A 27510-nucleotide genomic window follows, 5' to 3' on the forward strand; every position below is an offset into this window, starting at 1 on the left:
CGCGTGTCCGGGGACGTGTGCATGCAGGTCTCTCTCGCCCCCCCTACTTCAAATGTGATTGACGGCTCCTTCCTCCGCTCCAGGTTGGGCACAAAACCGCGCAGCTTATCCATCTGCCTGCTCGTTGTTCAAATGTCTGCAGAAGCGGCGAAAGAAATTTGTTGATTTGAAGAAGCTCCCCTCTTGAAACGTGCGACCATGAGTGCGATTTGGCCGAATGGTTGCTTCAAATATGTAGAACGGGACGAAGCTGGAAATCTTCCCCCGGCACAGCGATCTGTGCTTAGCTCGCGTCCGCGCAGGAAAGGAAAAAGGTTGCGGACTTGTGGAAATGCTGAACTGCTTTTTCTTGCGACGCGAGTGCAGGCTGCTGCTGCTCCCTTCCAAGATTTTCTTCTCTGCCTCAACTGAGCAGCAGCTCTCCTCTGCTCCCGCTATTATTTTCGCTAAAATGTATGAAAATTTATGCAAATGAAAATCAGCACTAACTGTTCGACTCTTGTTATACTTGGGGATGATCCCCCCCCCTCTTCTCCTCTGCCTTTCTTTTTTTTATGCATAATAAAATCGAGTCCACCAGCAGGGAACTTAAGTGGGCCTTTTAGAATAAACAAATAAATAAACAAATGCATCATAGCATCAGACAGGGGCCATTTTTTTTTGTATAGTTGTATTTTGCATGTGGTGACACTTTGGGCTGCCTTGCAGAAGCACTTTCAAGGCGCAATCAGTCATTTTGAACATCATCAGAAATCCTGACTGCATTCAACCTATACAATGTAAACAAACGCACGAGGAGCTTTCGTTCTTGAGCCCGGTCCAAATGAAATCCGCTGGGATGAGAGTGGGGGGGGGGGGTCCACTGGCATGCACTACACATGCAGGCCCGCCCTTGCACTCTTTTACATTTGCTCCCTAAATCCCTTTAGCGTCCCTTGTTGCGCCATCTTTAATTCGGAGAGCTTTGGAGAGAAGGTTCGAGTTCATGCGTGACATGTTCCACAAATCCGCCTGCTGCTGCATGTGCTGGACTTTACCTGGCATGCAGGTACATGACGGGGAAAAAATGGGCACAGTGGGATGCAGACACCCATCCCGAGAGGGGGTGTTGTTTGAGTGAATCAGGGGTGTCATTTCATTTCTGCGTGGTTGTCTTGAGAAGGTGTGCATGGCTTTGTTGCAGGCGTGCCCAAACTAAAGCCTGGGGGCCTTTTGCGGCCCGTTGGCCATTTTTAGCGGCCTCCGCATCTCTCTCTCACTCTCTCATATATTTATATATATATATATATATATATATATATGAATTGCTGAATTGCCTCATACCTGACGATTCGATTCGTATCACGATTCATAGGTCACAATTCGATTCAATACCGATTAATCCCGATTCAAATTTAGAAAATACTAATCAGTAAACTTGTACATGTACAAAGCAAGATTTGGATGAAAATGTGTTATTTATTTATCTGAAACTTCAGTCTTATAACTGTGAGCCACTGCAAACAGGTTGTAATCTGTTTCATGTTTGAGCAGCATTGAAATAAAATCCATCCATCCATTTTCTGAACCGCTTACTCCTCACAAGCTATTGAATCAATTCGACAATTGTGCGCTTTAATATTATGATATATTGCTGAATCGATTTTTTTAACACCCCTAATATATATATATATATATGTTATTTGAGGTGGTTTTGCACAAATGTGAAGAACTTGTTCTAAACTAAAAACTAAAATAACAATTTTGTCACAATATACAATACATAATTCAATTTCAGAAGCAAAATTAGCAACCTTGAATTTGTGTTCTGTTTCAAAGTTGTATTTTTCCAATGTTTTTTTTTTTTTTTTTTTTTTTTTGCTGGTGTTTTGGTCCTGAAAGTGAGTGGAACTCAGCTCTGTGCAGAGGTGGATCAATTCGTTAGGGAATTGGAGCTTAATTCACACTATTTGTTTTATCACCTTAAAGAAAAGCTTTGACTGAGCAGGTTTTAAAATACATATAGATAATTTATTGATGGATTTTTTTTTTTTTTTTTTTGCATGTTTAATAAATCAAAAGTAAAGAATGTAAAAAAAAGAATATCTTTTTGGGGGAAAAAAATTTTGGGGATGAAGCCATCAATGTCTTATTGAGAATTAATGTTGATTCCTTCTTCTAAACATTGATTGATTGATTGATTAAAATCTGTTTTATTGACCAAATCACGCAGGGTGACGATGGACGTATTTTTTTTCGTGCATGTGCACATTTTATTTGACAATATATTTTAATTGATCATTTAATAATATAAACAAATTACAGAACTTGAAAAATCTTAATTAATATATGTGACAGAAATGTATATTGTAAAATTTAATGCTTTCAAAATTCAGCAAAACTACTTTTAAATAATATATATATATATATATATATATATATATATATATATATATATATATATATATATATATATATATATATATATATATATATATATATATATCTGCGATTGGTTGGCAACCGGTCCAGGGTGTCCCCCGCCTACTCCCCAGAGCCAGCTGGGATAGGCGCCAGCAGCCCCCGCGACCCTTGTGAGGAATAAGCGGTCAAGAAAATGGATGGATGGATATACATATATATATATATATATATATATATATATATATATATATATATATATATATATATATATATATATATATATATATCACAAACACAAAAAAAGAGGTCACACTTTATAAGCTTCTGGTTTTTGTTTGGGCTGCAATTAAGAAGAAGCCAATCGGAAGAGCCGGAAGGAGTTTTCGTCTTGCGCCCGCAGCGAGGCATGCTCGTGCCTGCATGCCAATCATTCCCCGGGCAGCCAATCAGCGGCGAGGAACGGGGTAAACATCCGCGAGTCCTCGTGCTCGTGCTCGGGGGCGGGGTTCGGGAATCGGGGGGCGCAGGGGGGGGAGGCGGGACTTGACGGCCGGTCAGGGAGAGAGAGAAGGAGAGACAGAACAAGCGAATGAGAGACGAGCGAGCAGTTCCTCGCACTCTCCCGACGAATTCTACTTCAACTGGAGTTTGCGCTTTGCCAGCTTTAAATATATCAAAACGGAACAAAGACAAAGACTCCTCACTGCTAGAAAAGAAGATTAAAACGAGCGAGAAATCGGACTGAATTACAAAAAGGACTGCGCTCATATTTTTTATTTTTTTGTTTGTTTTTGACATCCAAAGGGAACATAAACTGGGATTCAATTTGCAAGCTTTTTTCTTTCTTTCTTTTTCCTGACCACCAAAAGTTTGTTTGGGACGACGCCTTTTCCATTCATAATTGAATTTTAATGTCCACATTTTCAGCCGCCAAACTTTGTTCACGGACTGCACATGTTTTAAAAGGACTTTGGAGAAGCCCGAATGCTGTAAATGCACGCGGATTTTATTCAGTCTCCGATCCATCTTTTTGGCCTTTTTTTTTTGGGTTCCTTTTACGCACGCACGCGCGTATGGTGTGCGGCAAGCCGTACTTTTTCAAGTTTGAATAATTCATGAGCTCTAATTTGCCCTGCACACGAACGAGCGAACGAAGTGACTGTAGAAAGGGAGGGGGGGCTATATATCCACAAACATATTCATAAGGCTCGACGGGATGGCCACCGCGGCTTCCAACCCTTATCTGGGCAGCAACAGCATCCTGTCGTCCGGCTCCATCGTGCACGCTGACTCGGGAGGCGGCGGCGGCATGCAGCCGGCCAGCGCTGCCGTGACCTCCGCGGGGGGCTACCGAGGGGACCCCTCCATTAAGATGGCGCCAAGTGACTTTATGCAAGGCGCGATGGCGGCGGCGAGCAACGGCGGCCACATGCTGAGCCATGCCCACCAGTGGGTGACTTCCCTCCCGCACGCCGCCGCGGCAGCTGCCGCCGCGGCGGCCGCCGCCGTGGCCGCGGCCGAAGCCGGCTCGCCCTGGTCGAGCGGCGCCTGCAGCCCGCAGCAGCAGCAGCAGCAAGACGTAAAAAGCTCGGCCAGCAGGGACGAGCTCCACACGGGCACGGCGCTGCACCACCGGCCAGTGCCGCCTCACTTAGCGGCGGCGGCGGCGGCGGCGGCCCACCAGACTCACGCGGGGGCTTGGGGCAGCGGCGCGGCGGCGCACATCAGCTCCATCTCGGGGGCGCAGCAGCAACAGCAGCAGCAACAGCAGCAGTCGCTCATCTACTCCCAGCCGGGGAGCTTCACCGTCAACGGCATGCTGAGCCCCGGGAGCCAGAGCCTGGTGCACCCGGCCCTGCAGGTGAGGGGCGACACGCCGGATTTGGACCACGGCGGCCACCCGCACCACCACCACCACCATCACCACCACCAGCACCAGCATCATCCGCATCAGCAGCAGCAGCAGCAGCAGCAGCACCACGGCGGCGGCGTCAACAGCTGCCACGAGCCGCACTCGGACGACGACACGCCCACCTCGGACGACCTGGAGCAGTTCGCCAAGCAGTTCAAGCAGCGCCGCATCAAGCTGGGCTTCACGCAGGCGGACGTGGGCCTGGCGCTGGGCACGCTCTACGGCAACGTCTTCTCGCAGACCACCATCTGCCGCTTCGAGGCCCTGCAGCTCAGCTTCAAGAACATGTGCAAGCTGAAGCCGCTGCTGAACAAGTGGCTGGAGGAGGCCGACTCGTCCACCGGCAGCCCCACCAGCATCGACAAGATCGCCGCGCAGGGCCGCAAGCGCAAGAAGCGCACGTCCATCGAGGTGAGCGTCAAGGGGGCCCTGGAGAGCCACTTCCTCAAGTGCCCCAAGCCCTCGGCGCAGGAGATCACCACCCTGGCGGACAACCTGCAGCTGGAGAAGGAGGTGGTGCGGGTGTGGTTTTGCAACCGGAGGCAGAAGGAGAAGCGGATGACGCCGCCGGGAGTGCAGGCGCACACGCCGGAGGACGCGTACTCGCAGGTCGGCAATGTGAGTGCAGAAACGCCGCCCCCCTCCTCCATGGACTGCAAACGGTTGTTCAGTGAAACATAGAGCACAATGCTTTCTAATTTAACGCGCAGACTATCGCCGTGCATAGCAGCATTTTGATACTGTGATTGTGAGGGAATGTGAATGACTGCAAAAAAAAAGAAAAGAAAAAATGTCTATTTTTCAGCACAGAGAGAGAGAGAGAGAAAACAAAACAAAGAGAACCTTGAACCGCTTTTCCCTCCCAACCCCCCTTGAGAACAAACGCATCATCATCTTCTTCTTCTTCAGGGCCCTGAAATGTCTTTTAACCTAAAAGGTTCCTTCTGCTTGTTTCTTTCAGGGGCATTTTTTAGTAGATTACTTAAAAGATGCGAGTGAGGCGAGCGACCAGAGGGTGACAACCACAAGTTCATTCCACCAGGTAATTTTGGCGCATTGAGAAACACACCAAGACACTTCATCCCTCCATCACCGAGTGTTGTTTTGATGCACCCAAAACGACGACCACCGTCCTGTGAGATGGAGACAAAAGGGCCTGCCAGCTTTTTGTTGTCCCCCTTCAGTTTCAACGACATCCAGCAAGCTTTCTTCTTCCCCACATTCGAAGGATCAGGGATTTTTTTTTCCACGACAAAAAAAAAAAGACCGGAAGTGGACTGTTCCCCAAAACCCACCAGATCTCAAAGATCTTTCTTTTTTTTTGTGCTTATTTTCTTATTTAATGGACGTGCAGGTGTGGATTCTTCTTCTCCCCGTTTTATATTTCAACAAATTGAGACATTTGACAAAGACTTCAAGCTGCACTTATTTGTCGAGGGGGAAAAAAAATCTCAAAATGTTTTGCCAAGTGTGACTGAGTGGACATATTATAATTATTATTATTATGATTATGATTAATGCTGCCCTTTCTAAGCAGTATTCTTTGGTAGGTTTTAATAAACAATCTGTGAAGCCGGCAATAGAGATCACTTAGATCAGATGCTGATCGGAATTATTTACTTTTGTATTTTTCAGCAGAATGATTTCTTTGAATATTTTATTCGGTATATGAATTATTCCAAACGGTAATTTATTTCCCACCCCACTTGTGTGAGTTGCTTTTTTGTTATTTTTTCTCTCCTTCTATTTCGGCTTCTTTTCTTTTTCTCTTTTTTTTTTTTGTTATTGTGGAGGAGCACAAATCAACACAAGCTGCCGTTGTTGCTATCTTTTCATGTGATCATTTGATTGTAATTTAATTTCACTAGTGGTTCCGTATGAGCTGATTGAGACACAATAAATTTGGTAGAATCAAATGCAGATATCTTGTGTGTTAAATTGACACGTATTATTATTATTATGATTATTATATTTAGGGGTGTGTTCTTCTTTTCATGCACACACGTAGAATGCAATGTCGTAAGACATTTTGGAGTGTAAAATAGTGGCGTGCGGTGCAAAACAATTTGACGAATGTCGGCGTTGATGCAGCAGCGTTGAAACGAAGAAAGCATGAAGTCGTTTGTTTCCATGTGTTTGCTTCTCAGGATTCTCAGGCCCAATTCCTGCCTTGTTCATGGGGCCCATTTAAAGTTTACTGCATTGGAGAATTCACTGCGATCAAAAAAATAGAATGGACGTGTTGTTTATCGCCGTATTTTTTATATTAATTCGTTTAATTATTACGTCTTATTAATTTATGTATTTTCATTTTTAATCGTTTAGATATAATTTATTTATATAAAATGTGGTCAGTTGTTTTATTTTTTATTTTTTGGGGGGGTGGGGGGGCGCTTTCCCCCATGCACCCATAGGAGATGTGATGTGTTCATATTTCAGGTCATTGATAAACTGTTGACAAAAATCTGATTGCTAAACATATTCGTGCATGTGAGTCATGTGTCTTGGTGGACTTTTTTTTTTTTTTTTTTTTTTTAAACTTTTCTTTCTCGCCAGAACTGCACAGAACGTGCGTGTCCTTGCGACGTACGTTTTGAATTTCGCGGATGAATTCCCGCACTAGTTGCTTAGCAACCGAATTGAATGATCACATAGATGCACTTCTTTGTCTCCTACTATTTACTGTTGAAAAGTCATTCCAAACTTTATTTTCATCAACCGCTTATACGATTTTGATCATTTGTTTTCAACAAGTGAATCATTTTTTTTCAAGCGAAAATGCAAATAATTGTTGCTTGTGCTTTTTTTTTGTTTTTGTGTTTTTTTGTCCACTTGGGAAAAGTCAAGCTGCAACTCACTAACATGATCCTTCTCCATGCATATGCGCACGCGCGCACGCACGCGTTGCTTGCTTGCTAGCTGCTGAGAGATTCAAGCGGGCCCAATACACAAAAGCAGCTTCAAATCTCATAATGGGTTTTGATCCGCCTATTCTGCAGCAGCTTTGGCTTTTTTTTTTCTCTTCATGGCTCCTCAAGCCTATATGTTGGCTGCGAGGTGTGCGTGCGTTCGCGTGCATGTGTGCGTGCTCGTGAGGCCTAAAATGGGGGGGGCAACAATATCGAAGCGGCTGCACTGTGCTCCTAAAACGACTTCTTAAGGTCCATGATCTGCATGGGGGGGATTTCTCGCACAATGCAAACTTTTAATTGCTGCTAATTTTTCAATCAGACTCCGACAGGAAGTGGCTGCTTCGCTGAAGTCATAAGAAATAATTGCCCCGATTAATATTTGATCTATGTGCTCTTCTGCAATCATATCCAATAAAGGCCTGCATGTTCCACGACGTGAATATTAAGTATAGGGCCAATTAATTATTAGGTCCTGATAAGGTTGATTTGGCCGCACTGTTATTGAATACATATTTAATTCAATATTACCATACACGACGTCGATCAGAACTTTCTTTTCAGCTTCTCCTGTTGGAAATCTTACATCTGTATTTAATCCACGCGTGCATGATTATATAGTTACGATATTCCGAGTTTTCTAAAACAATTCAAGGAACAAATAATGAAGACTGTTCGTATTTACTATATTACAATTGTTTATTTACAGATACATAAACACTCACCTCCTCACGCCAAATTTAACGGCACTCATTTAAATGACCAATAATGTTGCGCTGTTGTTAACCAATTCAAACTTAATTTACCATAAAAAAATGTTTGTCTTAAATAAATTCCATCACATCGCACTTAACTGCCTTCAATAACTTACACATGAATCAATTAGTATTATTATGACCGTTGAGTTTATTGTATTTGCTAGAAATTGACATTAAAAGAGAAAGACAAACGAGCATCATCATCTCATGCAGGTGATGGAATTTGTGGTGTTGCAGAAATGACGTCATTCTCGGGGGTTCCTCTTCATAAATTGTGAAGGTCACGCTGTTGCGAACAGGTACAAGAGGGGAACTTCAGCTCATCTGCTGAATTCGCTTTCATTTTTCTCGACTTATACCTTTGCACAACGCGGATCACTTATAGGCCTACTGACTGACTACCTGGCAGGAAATGTTTTCTAAATATATAAATAAATACAAATGCCGCGTTAATTACAATTCGTCATGCATATATGCTATCTATCTATCTATCTATCTATCTATCTATCTATCTATCTATCTATCTATCTATCTATCTATCTATCTATCTATCTATCTATCTATCTATCTATCTATCTATCTATCTATCTATCTATCTATCGACTGTACATCTTAATGTAATTGAACAAAGAAACAAAAAGTCATTTCAGCGTGTCGCATGCAGTGAAATAAGTCAGCGAACAGCAAATGTTTTTCGGAGGATTGCGTTGAAATCGAAATTTGCAATAATGTACGTTTACTTGAGGCCTAGTTAAACACACATAATCGTATTTTATTTATCTGGTGCAACCGTGCAATTATTCTTTTCTAAATATCATTTTATATTTCAATGTTATTTTTTTAATGTATTTATTTATAGGCTGTGTAATATTTTAACTATTATAATTCATCAAAACAATAATAAATATTATTTCACAATGTAATTAATATACTGTGTGTAAATAAAGGTAATCCATAAATCAAACTATTTAATTGGGAAGAAACCGTAGCACATGAAATCTTTGACCCTGCAGCGCCGCCCAGTGGCCACTCGACCGACTCTTGAATTTGAAAAGCTCATTCACAGTACAGTAGGCTAAATAACTTTAAATAAGGCTGCCGTGTTTAGCTCCCAGTATTTTGTTACAAGATATGTTGCACGCGTTTAGATTAGTTTTTTAAAGAAATAAATAAATAAAGAAAGAAAGACAGAAAAAAAGAATCAAATCTGTTTTATTTCTTTCCAATGTAAATGCTGTTTTCAGGCACGCATCTTTGTAGTCAATTGGAGGGTTTAAATAAAAAAGCGCCTGATGATCCCCACAAAAGATATCGACAAGGTTTAGTGGTTGCCAAGGGAACCATGCATGAGGAAGCTAATTAGTGATCTTTCACATCTACAGTCGACACGTGTGTGACTCCTCACACGTATTATTGAAAAGCTTACTATGACGTTTTGACGGCTCATGTCGTATATCGTTGCTCAACCTCCCCGCGTAAAAACAACAAAGTAGAATTGCACCTATCACGTGATTACAATCGCTATTGCTGATTGAGGTAAGTTTCAATACGTTTGGGTTTTGTTGCTCAGCTGACACAATAATTATTATGTGTACCTTTTTCAAGCATCACTTGTCATTTGAGCACATCTTTCATGATCTCTGCATAATGCACAATTGGAATATATAGACGTACTTTTATATTTATTATTATAAGAGAAAATAGTCGTTTCCCCTGTGTTTAATTAAATAATTTAGCCAAAAAGAAAAAAATCCGCATCTATCTTTTTTCCCCTCCCAATTAGAGTGCCAGGTGAGCTGGAGTGACTTTGCCACATTTGAGGACAAACCACTCACACGCTTCACAATAATTTTTTGGGGGGTAATTTAGAGTCTTTATTAAAGACAGACTACCCAAGGATGTAGGTTTGAACCCCCCAAACGTACATTTCAAATGTAGTAATCCAACAATTTGTAATGTTGGTTTGGCCCAAAAACTATGCCAAAATTTGGCAAATTTCATATATATCTATTTTTTTTTTCCACAAATAGGCTATAGGTCAGTCAACACCATAGGTGTTTTGTTTTGTCTAGTTTTTTTTTTTTTTTACAAATTATTGACCAAAGAATTGAAAATGACCTGCCGTGTTGGCATGCAATGTTACGTGTTGTAAAACATGCATGTCTTTTAAAAAAGTGATTACTTTGGAGCCATCACCCCCCGAGGGAGCGATGAACAGCAGCAGGGGCCGCGCTCGGGAATCGTTTGGCGATCTAGCCCTCCCAATTCCAAGCCTTCATGCTGCGTGTCAAGAAAGGAGGCAAATGGCAAATTTTTGTAGGCTTTGGTATGACTCGGCCAAGTTTTGAACCACGACCTCCCGTCTCAGGGATTTGAAAACAAATAGAAGAATCTTAAAGTGGACTCTAGATTTCATGGGCAGCCAGTGAAGAGAGGCCAGGATAGGGGTTATGTGCTCCCTCTTACGGGCACCAGTAAGGAGACGAGCAGCAGAGAGGACTGGCTGATTCCAAAATAAAGTGCATTACTGCCACTAGCCCACGGAGCTGGTCAACCAGGACAGGAAATAATAACTACACTATTATTAAAAAAAAAAAAAAGTTTTTGTGCCCAAAACAGTCATGTATAGTTTGAATCTCTTTAATTAACTAAGGACAAGGCCAACAGGTGCGTAAACTAGCTTGCTCCTTTGTAGCGAAATGTGCGACAGCCAACTTTCACAGCAAAACTGCCAACTTTTATAGTTTAGTTGCACACTTCAAAGTTTATCGGCTTGATGCGTTGACATTTATCAATTCGCTCAACTTGTTTTTATAGCTCTTCACAAAAAAATAAAAAAAATATTTTGACACCCCTGCAGTGTTACACGTGTGTCGAGACCCGGTCCTTGAGGGCAGCAGTCCTGCAGGTTTTGGATATTTCCCTTCTTCAACCCAGCTGATTCATGATCAGCTCATCAGCAAGCTCTGCAGAAGCCTGATAACGAGCCTGTTGACTGGAATCAGCTCCACTTTGAGTAGGGAAAACTATCAAACCTGCAGGACTCTGGCCCTCGAGGACCGCAGTTCTGCCACCCCTGCCTTAATAGAACAACTTTTGATTGAGTTGTGGCATGATCCTATTGGCGCATACATTTTGTGTTTCACCAGCAGCAAACATTCAGACGATGACATCATCCCAGTAGATCAAGGGTGTCCAAACTACGGCCCGGGGGCCATTTGCGGCCCACCGTCCATTTTTCAGTGGCCCGCAACATATGCTAAAAATGGCATTTGACTTAGTTAAAATGAATTAATAAAAACAAAAATGGTTGGAGATGGTCAAAGTAAGAAGGGAGGGTGTCGAGAAAAAAACACAGGTGCTATTAAAGGTTATTTTAGGTAACGAAAACTAACGAAATAACAAACTAAAATTCAAAAAACAATTTTGCTTTTTAAAAACCGAAAACTAACAAACTACATATTATGCTTACAAAACTAGCTAAAACTAACTATAATTATAGCAAACATGTTCTTCGTTTTAGTCTTTGGTAAGTAATTTAATGCATGAGCCTTTGCGGATGATTTTAAATGTGATTTTTAGTAGATTTATTTTGATAAAGTAATAAGTAATATACTTTTTTTTTTAACTAAAACTAATACTAAAACTAAACTAAAAGTAAGAATTTATTAAAGAACTAAATCTAATAAAAACTAACAGAACCACCCTGAAAACTAATTAAAACTAAGTAAATTTAAAAAACAAAACTCAAAATAATTAAAAACTAAAATAAAAAATTCCAAAACTATAATAACCCTCCTGTCATATTACAAATAAATTGGTTTATGTACTGTAGCGTTTTTCTAAATATGCAAAAGCACAAATAAATTATTTGTACAATTTTTAGGACTAAACACAATTTCTCTTCATAACATTACGTGGCCCTTGCGTCCTTCTGATTTTCTGTATGTGGCCCTCAAATGAAAAAGTTTGGACACCCCTGCAGTAGATAAAGGTTTTTTGTTTTTGTTTTTGTCTGAAAGTGACACGTATGCTCCAGCTGGCTGACTACGGATTGTCCCGACAGGCTGTTGGCCATGCAGGCGGCAGTTACCTTGGTGACAGCAGAAGGGAGGGGGAGTCATTGGGGAGTGAGCGGATATACATCTCTCATGGCTTTGTCAATACTGCTTACATCAGGAGCCACGGCTGCGAACCTGCTGCGACACCCCCCCCCCCCCCCAACCCACTTCAATTGGCGACACATATGACATCATTTGATGAAATTCTTTTCCAACCAGTTCTTCCAACTATTTTGCTTCTCCTGAGTAATTGGTTAATATGAGACGCCCACCCTGGACTGTTTGCAGGCTGTAATTTGTAGTTATCCTCAAAAGCATCACTTAAGTCACTTCACAAATACAGTACAACAAATAATTCACTCATCACAATACAAAAAAAAAATATATATATATATCGATCAACAAGTAGTTAGTCTCAAAGTGAGCTGAAAAAATGTATCAATTAATTTGAGCAGCACAGATATTTTCAAACACTTCTGAAAATCTTTGCAGGATGACAGGGCAACAATCCCCCAACACAAATATTCTTCACAGTTGTATTGTATTTTGCATTGTTTTCAATTTTGCAAACCCTACGGTAGCACCGAAATGCAGAATGCAAAAGCAAAAAAACAACAACTGACAACTGTAAATCAAAAAATAAAAACAAAGCACCAAAGCAAATCAAAATCACATAAACGAAAAGGTCATCACAAACACAAATCAGAAAACACAAACAAAATATGAAATGACAAACAAAAAAAGTAATCGCAAACACAAATACAAAACAAACAAAAAACAATGTAAAACAAGTAGAATGTAATGCAAACACAAACAAAAACACAAACACAAAAACCGGAACAAAATAACCAAAAGTTGACAGCAAACACACACACACAAAAAACGAGTTACCGCAACATTTTCCTAATGGAAGTAGTTGGTAGGTGGGGGGGAGGGCAGGAGAAACCATACTCACGTCTGATTGGGTGAGAGGTGCATCTTGCCCTCCCCCTCTCCCCGCCTACCAACTACTTCCATTCGGAAAATGTTGCGGTAATTCGTTTTGTGTTTGCGGTAACCTTTTGGTTGTTTTGTTCCGGTTTTTGTGTTTGTGTTTTTTGATTTGTGTTTGCATTCCATTTTTTATTTTAAATATTGTTTTTTGTTTGTTTTTGATTTGTGTTTGCGTTTACCTTTTTGGTTTTTCGTTTCATATTTTGTGTTTGTGTTTTCTGATTTGTGTTTGTGATGAACTTTTTGTTTGTGTGATTTTTTGCTTTGCTGTGGTGTTGTTGTTGTTGTTTTTTGTGGTTTTTGATTTGGAGTTGTGTCAGTTTTTTTTTTTTTCGTTTTGCACTTCAGGGCCACCGTACAAAACCTGTGTAGGCTAATACTTTTCAAATAGTGTAAGCAGTAAGAAGGTGTGCATGTTTAAAAAAACACAAAAAAACATTTGAGTAAAAGTTGATGTTTGTCTGCAAAACGCCTGCAGGCAGGAACTGTTTTGTTGTGGCCATTCAAGCATACAAGCTCCTAAATGACACGAAGAACTCGTGCGTGCGTGCATTTGGACCCACACAAAACATTTGTGACAGGCTGAGGCGCGGGTGCGTGGATTAAAGCGACACTCGCGAGAAAAGCGAGCCGAGGTGAAGGAAGAGCGAGCGTCTCGCTCCGTATCTCATTAACCAACGCAAACTGCAGATTGGAAAACATTTGCTGCTGTAACCATTTGGAGCCGCTGGATGGAATCGATTACTAATGATGGCCCGCCGGTACTTGCAGGTTCGACATTAGACACCCGCGCCAGCCACAAATGAGCTCAATAATCCTCAGCATTTCCAGCAATATGCGAGCGTGCGGATGCTCGGGCTGGGCTGGTGCTGCGATGCGGAAAAGAGTTTGCAGGTAATCTGGCGAGGAGCGAGCGGGAAAGTGTGAGGATGAAACTCGACGCGATTCCTCCAATCTGGCCAATCCGCTTAGCGAGACGCGGCTCCTCTCAAGCAGCGTCAATGTAAGAGGAAGGAGACTTTTACCATCAAACGGCACAAACATCTGCTAAATGTCTAAAAAAATTTTTTACAAAAGCAAACACAGAGGTTGCTTGTGCTCAAACACTGCGAGTGGCTTCCGCTGCCATTTCAAGGCTTTTGCTCACCCGAATAAAAGTCATTCATTGCTTCGATACACCAAGGACGTCATTATCTTTTCACACTAACTGCTACATATTTAATTACCAGTAATTGTTCCCCCAGCATCGTTGCACGCCAGACGCTAATCCTGCACTTGATACTTGTGTACAACAAATTTTTGACTTTTGACAATACGCATCATCATCACAGCTTGCATGCTAACTAGTCAAGTCGAGTTTATTTATAGAGCCCTGAAAGAGATACTTTATTTATTTAGCCATTTTTGGCAGTCAAACATGAATATTTTGCCTATAATAAATTTGATATTTTCATTATTTTTCATGTACAATTAGTACCTTTAAAAACACATTTTGCAACCTGCTGTCGACTGAAAATGACATCACAAGGGCTCTGGTAACCAATCACAGCTCAGCTTGTGAATGTCACATGACCAAACCTAGAACACAGTTGAGCTGTGATTGGTTGCCAGAGCCCTTGTGATGTCATTTTCAGTCGACAGCAAGTTGCAAAATGTGTTTTTAAAGGTACTAATTGTACGTGAAAAGTAATGAAAGTATCAAATTAATTATTAACAAAACATTAACTTTTTATTACTATAATGGGCTAAATAAGTGAAGTACCCCTTAAAAGGAACACAAGACTTATGAAAACCTAACCAGCTATTCTGTGAAATGGTTCATTTAAACTCTTCCCTCAAAAAAAATGCCAATTTATGTTGAGCAATTGTGATTTTATAGCACTTTTTATGAATATGAGTATTTGGAATTTTGGACAGTTACTGTCATGAATTGTGGAGCGAGTGGATGAAGGGAGATGGACCCAATGGCAGAGACACATGATGGGAAGAGGACTGAGAATAACTTTATTGACCATAACCAAGTAAGTGACAGGACGGGAAGTGAGCAGGCTGATCAACATAACTGGATTGAATGTGGACAGACTTGGCAGAACATGGAGAGACTTGACCTGATGTAGACAGACTTGGAGGGACAGACTTGGCAGGACGAGAGAGACAGAACTCAGGACAAAACACTACAAACACCTAAAACCAAACTTAACTACATGGAACCAAAACACGACACTTACATCATCATCATCGTGATGTATCGCGTGCGTAAAATACACATTCTATGACATGGAATGAATGACAGCATAGACACTCACAAGGAATGATGGCATCCCACAGGGGACATCAAAGGTGTAATTACGCCTTACAACAAAGAATCACTTCTTCAAAAGCAGTACAGCCACGGAGGACACGCCAAAGATGTGTTTCCAACCGAAAGCCGGATGAAACTGGCACATCCAGCTGCTGGCGAGTCCAAGTGGACGGTAAACATTTCGGGTGATTTGTACTCTGCTACATGTCATGTTCTAAGCACGTTTTAGCCCACATTAGGAGTGCCCACCGCCCCACCCCCACACGGAATGACATGAAACCAGACATGCTGAGGATTTGACTCTGAACAGAATTGGCGCCGTATTTGGGATGAAAGACGATCTTTTTCTTGCCCATTACGTCAGCAAATTTCCATTGAAATGATGAAGACGGCTTCCGTTTGTGCACGGGATGCGTCATCAGGATCAGGATAATGGTGTCTCCCACGTATGTTTGTATTTTGACACTTAACTCATTCACTCCCAGTTATTTTCATTGAAGCAACTGGATTTTGACTGATTTTGCAAAGGCCAGAGAATATTGTGTTCTATTGATATAAAAAATTTAACCTACTAAAAGAAAGTATATTTGTATGTTTCCGTTTTGCAGCCATGAGCATCAGAATATTGCTTCCGCTTCTCCATTATTCACAAACCTGTTGAAGACACTGGCAAAAACAGCTTGTTGCAACATAGCCCTGGCTGATCTCTTATACTCTCCTGCCCCCTGCTGGCCTTTTTTTGTAATAACTACCATTGCTTTAAGCGACCTCTTCAGGTCAGAAGCTGCATCAAAGCCTTCTGTGTGCTCTAGCATTAAAAAAACAAAACAAAAAAAACAAAAAAACATATAAATATGTTTTTGGTAGGGAAGAACAAGGTATTAAAAATTTATTAACACGCTTTTGGTTTTGAATGATTTAATCAGATTAAAATAAAATTCAGGGAATAAGATGCCAGAGATATTGGCACTTTTATTCTTTGTGCACAATGCCTAACCCAATACTGGAAAATGATTAATAAGTGGTGTGCTTTAATCACACAAAAGTCTCAAATGGCTTCCCATGCCCATAGTTGACTAATACCAATGACATCCCCTGATGGAACCAGAAAAGGGCAAGGAAAAACTTGAAAAAAAAAAAAAAAACATCAGGGGGAAAAAAAAAGAAACCTTGAGAACTCGACCTTTGTCACACACGCACACATCTGTACTGTTTGCCACCTCAGGGTGAAAATTCCACCCGAGGTGTTAATGCCTGCCAGATTTGAGAAAGATTCCGCAACAAAGGCCTCAGATACTGATTAACTGTCTTGCCAAGCAGTGTGGTCCCGTTTCAAAGTGGCGTCGTCAGGAGCTGAATGTGGCCTGGGGCCGCGCGGGGCCGCAGGCTGCAAAGGCGCCCTGAAACATGGGAACAAGGTTTAATAAGTAAACAGCACAAGCGCTCCGATCAGGTTTACTCGGGCCAAGCTACGCGCTATTAGCTGATTAGGCCGGCCGATTGGACCTTGTAATTACGGCGGCTTGACCCCCTCGGGGCAAATATTCCATTTGAACCTTTCTACATTGTCAAATTGCACGGCGGGCCAGATGTGAAGGAGCACGGTGGTAATCCTCGCCCTTCGGAACAGCGGGGGAGGAAAAGCTTGCAGATTTTCTTGTTCGTTTCGGACCTGCTGAAGAAGTTCTTGTCCCGTCTGCCCCTCATGTCAAGTCACAGGCGTATCATTTCAAATTGCTGCGGTCAGTAGCTGTTCTCGCAAGATCAACGCTGCTTATTAACCCTGCAAACAGTCTTTCGCTCGCTCCAATAAGCACTGCAATTTGTCAACTGCTAAGGTGCAACTCCACGTCAACGTCTCCTTCTAATTCGACACAGGTCAAAGGAACGCGCACCGCAAATCGGATCATTTTTACGTGCCAGATGCATACCTCAACCTCTGAAAATATATTTTTAAAAAACGATCGCACCAATAATTTGTACTTTATGAATGAATGACGTCGTCGTCCTTTCTGATCTGTACAGCTTTCTGATAATGTCATCTTTCTCGCAACTGTTACTATAACAACCATGTTGTTGGCGCAAATCCATTGCCATGTGTGGTAAATCAGGTGCAAATTTGCTCCAAGCTGTCAGAATTTTTGGCCGTGTTTGCGCCGGTATATGATTAGACCAATATCCTTAATGAATAGATTGGTAACTGGGCGCAGTTGTGGTGCAATATTTTTGCGCTATTACCGGACGCAGCGCATTCTTAGTGAATATACCCCTCTGTACTTTTTTCAAGTTTTCCACTTGAACCCTTGTTTTCTTCTTCTAACTCAACTCGGGATGAGAATGTGTCGAAATGTTTGGCGCGTTTGGGCCCTTGGGGACATGACTTTGGAGCAGACTGGGCCCATTATGGGGAAAAGGTTGAGGTGGATGAGGAGGGCACTGCATGGGGTTGGTTGCGGATGTTTTTCTTCACTCATTCCCAGACATTTGTACAAGTGTCAGGTTTCTCTCCCAAGCAAGCAAATCCTCTTCCTCTCCAATGAGGCGGGCCGGCCCCAGTTCAGCCTGCAGTCTGAAATGGTTTCCTTCCTCTCCGGGCCTTCAAATGAACGTTGAGAGAAGAAGAAGAGGAAGGAAAGTGGTCATGTCATCTCTGCAACCCAGAGACGGACTCAAGTAACCTTTCAGCTGTTGGGGGCGAACTCAATCCTGTGTGTGAGAGGGAGGGAGGGAGGTATGCGGGCAACAAAGTGGTTCCAGGTGAGAGATGGATGTGAATGTTGGGAAACACTTGGAACAACCTCATCGGTGGAAGGTCATATAGGTGCACGCTTTTGCTGTACTGGTTGCAGAAACGTTTGGACACGACAAATTATACATCCTGGGCCCGGTTGTTCAAAACTCGGTTATATACTTAACCACTGGTTAAGTAGATTTAACCAACCGTTAACTTTAACGGCACTCATAACTTGTTGTTGAAAACTCTGTTAACTCTAACCAGCTGTCAACTTGATGTTAAAGTTACCACACCTAAAAAATGCCACTATCTTTTTAACAGTGTGATCAACTCTGCTGCCTTCATGACGCCCGTTGAGCGCAAGAAAAAGAGAATCCATCAAGGGCTTGATTTTGACATTGGTGATTATTCTGATGAAAAATTACGCACGCGCTACAGCGATTAGCAGTAATACAATTCCAAGTCACATGCTGAGTCCAAAGAGAAATAATAAAAATGTGTTTTTTAAAGCTTCGTTCTAAAAATGGACAGAGAGGGGATTCCAAAGAGAGGTTACCTGTCATGTTTCTTCTTTGCGTTCACGTCAATAATAATCAAACACTAAATATCTGCTATTTAATTGAAATTCATTTAAATTCAATTTAAATACTGTAATAAGTTTTTATATTTTAATTTAAAACAGTAATTAAAGCTGCTGCCCCCGCAACCCGACCTCGGATAAGTGGAAGAAGATGGATGGATGGATGGATGGATGGATGGAACAGTAATTACAAATATTAATAATAATTACAAATAGATTAAAAATACACACATTAGATGTAAATACAAAAAGAAGACACATAATTCAAAACTATTGTATCAAAATATTACACAAAAAATACAAATCAGTCAAAAATGCAAATATGTTAGACAAAAAAGACAAAAATATGAGAAACAAAATCAAAAGCATACAATATTATATGCTACAAAAATATTGGCAAAAAAACGCAAAAATATTACACAAAATATTCACTGAAAATACAGACAGTAGAAAAATAAATTATAATGTTCTAAAAAATAATACAAATAAATTATTTCACAAAAACTCCTAAATTGCTTCAACCATTGATCAAATAAAGTTTTCTTCGTCAGCAGAAAACTTCCGACTTATTTTTTTTTCGGCGAGTGCCAGGGATCATTTGGATAGTATCTTCCACTTTCTTTCGCCGACCCGGAAGTAAACAAAAAGAGGAATTGTGGGATATATCGCTGCTAATCAGCGACGTAAACGGCACGATTAACTTTGTCGGTGCCGTTAACAAACGGCATGACTAACCAAGTTTTGAACAATGCATATTTAACAGCTGGTTGGTTAACGGCGGGTTAAGAATTTAACCGGCGGTTAGGGGTTAAACAGTAGTTAAAATAACAGCGAATTGAATAACCGGGCCCTGATAGACCTTTTTACATATTAAACAGGAATATTCTGGTAGTGAATCCCCCCCCCCCCACGTTTTCAGTCGTCAGTAAAGATCAAAATATTAACCTCCCAGTTCCAATACTTATGCATCGGAGTGTATTTCTTAAGAATTTGCCAGAAGAAAAAGAACACTCTCTTTATGTTTGCTCCCCCCCCCCCCCTCCTCTCAAACTGTCAAAGGCTATTAGCCGCAGACAGCGGGGACCCAAACGGGGCTGAGCAGGAGCAAGAGTTGCGGTCCGCTCATGCAGCACTTGCCCCCCATGGAGGCACTCTGAGGAGAAGGCGGCGTAATACCTGCAGACATGTATGGCCAGCGCCCAATCTGTCGCACGCGCACTTCATTTCACGCGCTGCCACAAGCGCTTTGTAATTATCCTGATATTGATGAGGACTGATTCCTACAGGTCATCGCTGGCACTTCAGCTGCCTTTACGCATCTCAGGAAAATGTCTTTATCTATTACTCATGGCAAATTCATTTCCCACTCAGGGTCTGTAATCTGCACATATGTGTTTGTGCGTGTGCAATGATATGAATATTTCAGTGGGTGATACTTTGTTCACACATGCACCTGCTGCAATTGGATCCACGCCACAAGTCTTTTACTGAGCTCTTAACTAGGTGTGTGACGATATATCAATATCACGATAAATCGTGATACTTTGTCTATCGATACGGCTACGCAAGTATCACGATATTTGTAGTTAATATTGTTCATGTCTTATTGAGCAATCACTTGACGGGCCACTAGGGGGAGCGCCTCAGAAGAGTGGTGGGGAAATGGACACAAGTCTTCAGGTGAACAAGACTCATCTTTGACATGTGGAAGACGTTGATCTGTCCAGCAACTCACTCACTTTTTCATATGATTCTATGAAAAATGTGTATTATAAGCTTCAATTTTAACATTTTAAAACATATTTTATGTTTCAACTTTTTGAAGCCCACAATTCCTGAGGAATTTCATTGGATTTAATATTTAAAGGGATACTTGAGTCATTGAGCAATTTTCAGCAGTAAAAAGTTAAAGAGGTACTTTAACTAATTTTTGCAATTTTCATCAGTAAATACTTAATATTTCGTCTTTCAGGAATTTCACAACGTCATTATTTTCCATGTACAATTAACACCTTTAAAAATGCATTTTGCCACCTGTTGTTGACTGAAAATGACATCATATGTGTCGAGGGCTCAGGTAACAACCAATCACAGCTTACCTAATGTTTACAAGTTGAGTCATGATTGGTTGTTACCTGAGCCCTCAACACAAACAATGTGATGTCATTTTTAGTTGACAGCAAAATGCATTTCTAAAGGTGATAATTGTACACAAAAAATAATGAATGTATCAAATTCATTTTAAGCAAAATATTACTAATTTTTATTAGTATATTATTAATTATTAATTTTACTGCTAAAAAAATGGAAAATTAAAGTATCCCTTCAATATTTTGTCAATAATTAATGTGGTAACAGCATTATTTTTCATGTACAATTAATACCTTCAAAAAAGTAATTTTTCTACTTGCTGTTTGTCGACTGATGATGACATCACCTGTGTTGAGGAAGTAGGTAACAACCAATCATGGCTGAGTTTACTGACCAAACCCAGAAAACAGGTTTGCCATGATTGGCCGTTACTTACTTCCTCAGCACAGGTGATGTCATCATCAGTCGACGGCAAGTCGAAAAATGACTTTTTAAAAATAATGAAGTTATCAAATTCAGTCTGGACAATATTCGCTTTTCACTGCTGAAAATTGTTCAATGAGTCAAGTATCCCTTGAATTAAGTAATTTTATTTATTTATTTATTTACTTACTTTTGCAATGTTACATGCACAAAAATCGTCAGAGTTTATAAAAAGAAACAATTGCCAATGCAACTGACTGACATGTTGCATGACAATAGTGTGTAATATGAAAGACATTTTTGTTGACAGAAAGTTGTCTCTGTTAAGAAGACATTTGTATTTGTTTAAAAAATAGATATACTAAAGTACTCACTGTGAAGACGACACCAATTTTAATATTGGGTTTCAATGATGGTACAAAAAGAAACTATTTTGTCATTGAAAAAAAACATCAGTTTATGTATTGAGTAGTTTTATCATAGTTTATTGTGGATTTATTACTTGATCAATATATTGATAATCGTGATATTGTCGCATCATGAGATAATCGTTATCGTGAGCCTTGCATCGCATGTCGCATCCTATCGTGAGGTACTCAGACGTCCCCGCCCCTTTTCTTATCTTTGGACAGTACTTTTTGTTGCCCGCTAAAATGTATGCATAGCGAAATGTCTGCTAAGTGATTTGTGGTCTAAAGAAGCACTTGTAATTGAATCCGGCATGCGCCGCAGCAGTGAGGGTAAATAAAAGAGCACGAGCAAAAGTGGCCATTTGAGTCTCCATGTTTGTGGAGGAAAGCATAATGGATTCTTTGGAACCGTGAACGGTTTCTAGTCATGTTTCAGCATGACGGGCTTATCCCTACGCAAGGCGCTAAGGATATTATAGGGAATCAGCGTAAAGCGGCATGGAAATGATGACGGGAGCAAAGCCTCAGCTTGGCAATATTAAACCCGCCGTCCTCGGGAACGAAAGTGGGGGGAAGGAATGAGCACTCGGCTCAGCTCCACTGTCTCATATCCTCCATTTTGGGATACGTTCCATTGCTGTTTTTGTAGGCAGATAATGGCAATATCGTGATATGAAAACTGCCACAATATATGGTCGTCGTCATGTCACGATATTAAAAGCAGCACATCTGTTCAAAAAGGTCAGATTGATTTCCATTTGTGCAGTTGTAGCACCCTCTGGTGGCTAGTCATTGTTGTTTTTTTTAATTTTTATTTTATTTATTTTTTTATTTTATTTTTTTAGTGCAGTTTAATTTTCACAAGGCATGTTTTGGCCCTTCTATGTTTCAAATCCAGATGAAGGGTAACATAATATGCTTGTGAAGCGAGTCAATATGTGGAGGAACTCAATATGTGCTTGCATTAGCAACTAGGGATGGAACGATATCCAAACATCATAATACGATGATATCACGATATGAAGGTCATGATACGATAATCATCACGATATTGTGGGGATGTTGGTGATACAAAAAAAGTCACGATATTGGGGAAAAAAGAGCTCATACTAAAAAAACAAAAACACAGTATTGTGCTTTTGTACATTACAGTAATGAAAAATATCACAACAATATAAATATTATATATAAAAATATATAAATGTAATATATATATTGAGGCACTTACTTGCTAATGCGCACACACATTGAGTTCCTCCACATATTGACTCGATTCACAAGCCTATTACGTTCCCATGCATCTGACCAATAGCGTGGATTTTAAACATAGAAGGGCCAAAACATGCCTTGTGCACTAAAAAAAAAAAAACTAGCCACCATATGGTGCTACAACTTCACAAAAGGAAATCAACCTGACTTTTTTTTTAAACACGTTCTGCTTTTAATATCGTGACATGATGACGACGATATATTGTGGCAGTAATAATATCACGATATCACGATATTGCTGTTTATCATTACATCCCTATCAGTAACTAAGTGCCTCAATATTAAGTGTTATTAGAGATTGTAGGTTGTTTATATGCATTGCTATCAAAAGCACAATATTGTGTTTTTTTGTTTTGTTTTGTTTTTTCTAGTATGAGCTCTTTTTTTGTTGTTGTTGTTGTATTGCCAACCACCCCCACAATATTGTGATATTATCGTATTGTGACCTTCATATTGTGATAATATCGTATTATGATGTTTGGAAATCATTACATCCCTAGTAGGCACACAATGAAAAAGGGTGCCACTCAATTAAAGAGAGAAGGCGGCCATTGTTATGTTCTGGAGTTGGATCCCAAAAACGCAGACACAAATAAGCGTTTAACACTTTACCCGCATAACATCGAGAGGCGTAGAACAAACTTGACTAGACGAGAAACAACAAGAATGTATCGAGAATCACAAGACGCTAAGCAAACTTGGGCTCAGGAGCTGCACAGAGGAAAAGGGGTATTAATCCGACAAAAACACTCAGACAGGCTTATATAGACCTCAAATCGATCTGATTGGTTGTGGCTAGACATGTGGATAACAGGACTGACATGAAATTATCTGATTGGCTGTTGAACAGATAAAGAGATTAAAGATTCCTGACATCACATAGCTTCTGACATCACATAGCGCCTTACCAGTAGAAACTAGATGCTGGTTACATCAGTTCAAAACAGACGCTTGACCTCATGGTCATGACCCAAACATCACCTTTGCATGACCCTAGTCATGATGACAGTAAACATAGCCCTTACATGACCCTAGTCACAAGAGTAAGCATAACCCTTGCATGACCCTAGTCATGACAGCCATATTGTGGAATTACGCCTTTCCATGCGGAAATCAGCTGTACCGTTATTTGTGTTGGCCACCACGGACTTCACTCACTGCTTGTCAGTGTTTATGAACAAGGTGCATGTTATCATGAACAAAAAGTGAAACGTGAAGCTCTCCCTCCAGTCCAGCCACGAATGAACGACGACTCTTCTGTCGGATGAGGAGGGATGATGAATGTCCCAACCCTTGGCCCCGCTGTGAATTGGAGCACACGGGTTGAAACGATTTTTCTCGGTGGGCAGGAGGACGCTGGTGGCAAAACGAAGGGGGCAAACACCGTTTATCATCCGACTTGACGACAGGCCCGCTCCAGGCAATTCAACCGCACCGCCGAATGAATCGACTGGACGGGAGTCACTTTGATTAATCGTCCCATGTTCACGTTCCAACTCTATCAAAGTAGTGAAGACTCACAACATTGATCGGTAGACATACCGGCATGCACACAAACAAATACACGTACTTCTGCACTTACACACTGAGGCTGTCGTCAGTGGTAGCGAGGCGCCCCGAGATGATCTGTGTCAGAGTAAAATGGAACATTCTGTTTCAATGTGTTCCAGATCTTTTCATCAGATTTCTAGTGGTTCGGTTATTATCAGGAAAGTTTGAAGGTAGTTATGTTTTGCCATTTGCATGTCAGACCAGGATGATAGCTGGAATTGATTGAAATGAAGATTTTTGCTTTTCTGATGCGTCATGTGGCTGGTTTGCTTTGTATCATCGTGATCATGTTTTCTTCTTTTTTTACACGCTGTCATGCTCTGATGTGAACACTCAATAATGTTGATATTGAAGTGGCCTTTGTGCATCATTACTCTAGTGTTGAAAAATGTTTTGCTTCTATACAATTTACTTCCTACATTTGTCATTTGTGGCAGTTTTGTATTGTGGTCTGCATACCATCGTGTGCCTGTTATTATCCAATTTACTTGTTCAGTCTTTTTGATGGAAAGAATGTCTTTTGGAGGAATGTAATTCCTTACGTGTAATCCTCAAACATTTTGATCAACATCTTCAACACTTTTCCTTCTAATCTAACGAATAAATGATACAAATGTCCCTTTGCTTTCTTCCAGACTGACATCTCGTCATAGATAAACACAAAATATATGTGATGACTTTGATGGGATGTTGAATGTCACATGGAGGTGATTATTGGTAGAATGAACTTATGACACATATCAAACTTTGTAAACAACATCAAACAATAACTTTAAATACCTCTGTATTAAAGATTGTATTAAATGTGTTTTTAATCCATGATAAAGGCCAATGTTTTGTTATTGTTCAATTCTAACCATATGAATAGGTACAGCGGTTGCAACATGACCCTTTGCTGCATGCCTACAGTGAGGCTAAAATGGTGCGGGCAAAGTGTCAGCGATTCCATATTTGTGGAAAGAGTGAACGGATCCATTATTCATATATGTAGGGTATGTCTGTAATTTGTTTTATATACGGCTATCCCTAGCCTCTGGATTGAAAGAATGAAATAGCTAAATTTGTTGGATACTTATGGCAGAAGAAAGCCTTTTTGCGTTTGTTTGTTGTTTTTTAAATCAAATTGTTTTATTTAATAATAGCACATATTTTATCATTTATAATAAAGTAAGCCTTATGAACATTGTATGAGAAATGAGCAAGTTATGATTTATTTTCCAAGTGTATACGTTGCCTTTGAGTGGAACGTTGCCCCCACCAAGGTGGCCGCCACGTAGGCATATTTCATCTGTGGTCAACAATGCTGCATTCAGGGAGTTGGGAAGTGGGAAATTTCTGACTTCATACCAGGAAGTATGCACGGGAACTCCCGTTTGAACCCTTAACTCGAAAATTCAATTTTCGGAGTCAGGGGGGGGGGGGGGAAACAGGACCCCGACTTTATCGACCAGTTTAAATCGGACGTCACGAGACAATGGCGAATCCCGTAGAGACAAAGACCGTGGATGGGAAAAATATATATAAACATGCATATCTATTTATTTATTATAACATTTATTTATTTATTCTAAAAAAAAAAGTGACTTTACGCAGCCCAACGTGATTTCGACACACAGAGGTCAGAATTGGGCAAGAGGAATTGGGATATATCCGACTTCTCACTTTTCTCGAATACAGCACTTGACAACTTCCGCTGTGACGTCATTAATGAGCCATCATGGCGGCGCCGTGTACGCGAACGCTTGTGTATTTTGCCACAAAATGTGGGCCATCCTGTTCAAGAATACACCTAGTCTCATCACATGCGAGTGGGCAGGTGAGTCCGGCTATGATATTTCCACATTCGAGCAAATGTAAACAGACAGAAACGAGATTAGAATGGGGATGCCCTTGAGCTAGCATCTTCTTGCTATCTAATTAAATTCTTGTCATAGTTGCTGGGTTTGAAATATCTCCTTGTACTCAACATCACGTCCCGTCCGATATAGTGAACGTGCCTTTTACGTCACATATTTATGCACTTTCGTGACATGTTTATACTTACATTAGATAAAGTTTCTTTCTTCAAAAATATAATTGGCCATTTGCACCTGAACCTAAAACAAAATGCATTAGCAATTTGAAATTTAAAGAATTATTTATTTATTGTTTGCACACCCGTTGCACAGAATTACAGTCAAGCTCTGTAGTATTAATTTGGTTGGCCTGTGCGTGTTCTTATCAGTCAAATGAAGAAATCGAACTCTTCTATACATTTTGTCTTGATCAATATTTGTGTCAGAACATTGTAAAAGTAAACCTCAGTGTTTTTGCTGCTCTCTTCTCCTCCTCTAGGTAGTCAGGAGACAAATATGTACCAGTGCCGTCGTGCACAGGAAGAACGTGGCTGCTGCTGCTGCCGGCCCCGAAAAGTTCACCATGGAATTTATCAAGAAACAGGTGGAGGAATTCGATATTGGCAAACGCCACCTGGCCAACATGATGGGAGAGGACCCGGAAAGTTTCACTCAGGACGACATCGATGTAAGAATTGAAGCTTGGGGCACATTCCAGCATTCATTTGAGGGGATTTGGAATGTAGATTAGCGGTTTTCCAAACTTTTACACAAAGTAGCCCATCAAAAAGCTCTGTTTTACATTATCAATTGTCCACTTACAATGACAACTGTCCCACGCAGCCTTGGAATAAATATTTTGTTCCGAAATCACGACAGTAGTCAATGACACTTGCTTGAGCTTACTCATTTGATTCCATCGTTTCCTCAATCACTGTCGCCACGATTCGATTTGATACCTATTAATCCCGAAATGAATCCGTAAGTCAATCATTGCAATTTTTTTTTAACTCAAATTTAGACAAAACTAATCAGTAAACTTGTACATGTTCACTGTAAGATTTGTATGATAATGTATTTACACTTTATTTAACAAACAGTTTGCAATCTGTTTCATGTTTGAACAGCATTAAAATAAAAATATTAAAGGCTTAATCATCCATTAATATGATATTCTTCCATGCTTAAATTGTGAACGCTAACCCTAAGTAAAACGTTTTGTTGAATATTTCCATCAAAAATTAATGTTTAAGTATTGATTCGGCCGCATATTGAATCG

General features: G+C 40.5%; 2 protein-coding genes across 4 annotated transcripts in view; both read left to right on the forward strand.

Moving 5' to 3' along the window:
* The first annotated feature begins 2993 nt into the window (after positions 1-2993).
* On the forward strand, positions 2994-6231 carry pou3f3b (POU class 3 homeobox 3b). 2 transcript variants are annotated; one of them, XM_077513741.1, is made up of 2 exons: positions 2994-4933; positions 5277-6231. In XM_077513741.1, exons 1-2 carry the CDS (start codon positions 3620-3622, stop codon positions 5373-5375), a joined length of 1413 nt encoding a protein of 470 aa, XP_077369867.1. In that variant the 5' UTR covers positions 2994-3619; the 3' UTR covers positions 5376-6231. The 2 variants fall into 2 exon arrangements, with proteins under 2 accessions (XP_077369867.1, XP_077369869.1); XM_077513743.1 differs by having other exon boundaries at positions 2994-4924.
* A 19846-nt stretch (positions 6232-26077) lies between these two features.
* mrps9 (mitochondrial ribosomal protein S9) overlaps positions 26078-27510 on the forward strand; it is a 10013-nt gene continuing 8580 nt past the window's right edge. For both annotated transcript variants that reach the window (XM_077513745.1, XM_077513746.1), the window contains exons 1-2: positions 26078-26212; positions 26731-26919. In XM_077513745.1, the coding sequence (XP_077369871.1) occupies positions 26114-26212; positions 26731-26919 (288 nt within the window). In that variant the 5' untranslated portion in view covers positions 26078-26113. The remainder of the gene's footprint in view (positions 26213-26730; positions 26920-27510) is intronic.

Source organism: Festucalex cinctus, chromosome 2 (genome assembly GCF_051991245.1).
Source record: "Festucalex cinctus isolate MCC-2025b chromosome 2, RoL_Fcin_1.0, whole genome shotgun sequence".
Classification (NCBI taxonomy): domain Eukaryota; kingdom Metazoa; phylum Chordata; class Actinopteri; order Syngnathiformes; family Syngnathidae; genus Festucalex; species Festucalex cinctus.

Coding starts and splice junctions, on each gene's coding strand:
- pou3f3b (XM_077513741.1), top strand. CDS start 3,620: ATGGCCACCGCGGCTTCCAACCCTTATCTGGGCAGCAACAGCATCCTG. Junction 4,934..5,276: donor CGTACTCGCAGGTCGGCAAT/GTGAGTGCAGAA, acceptor TGTTTCTTTCAG/GGGCATTTTTTAGTAGATTA.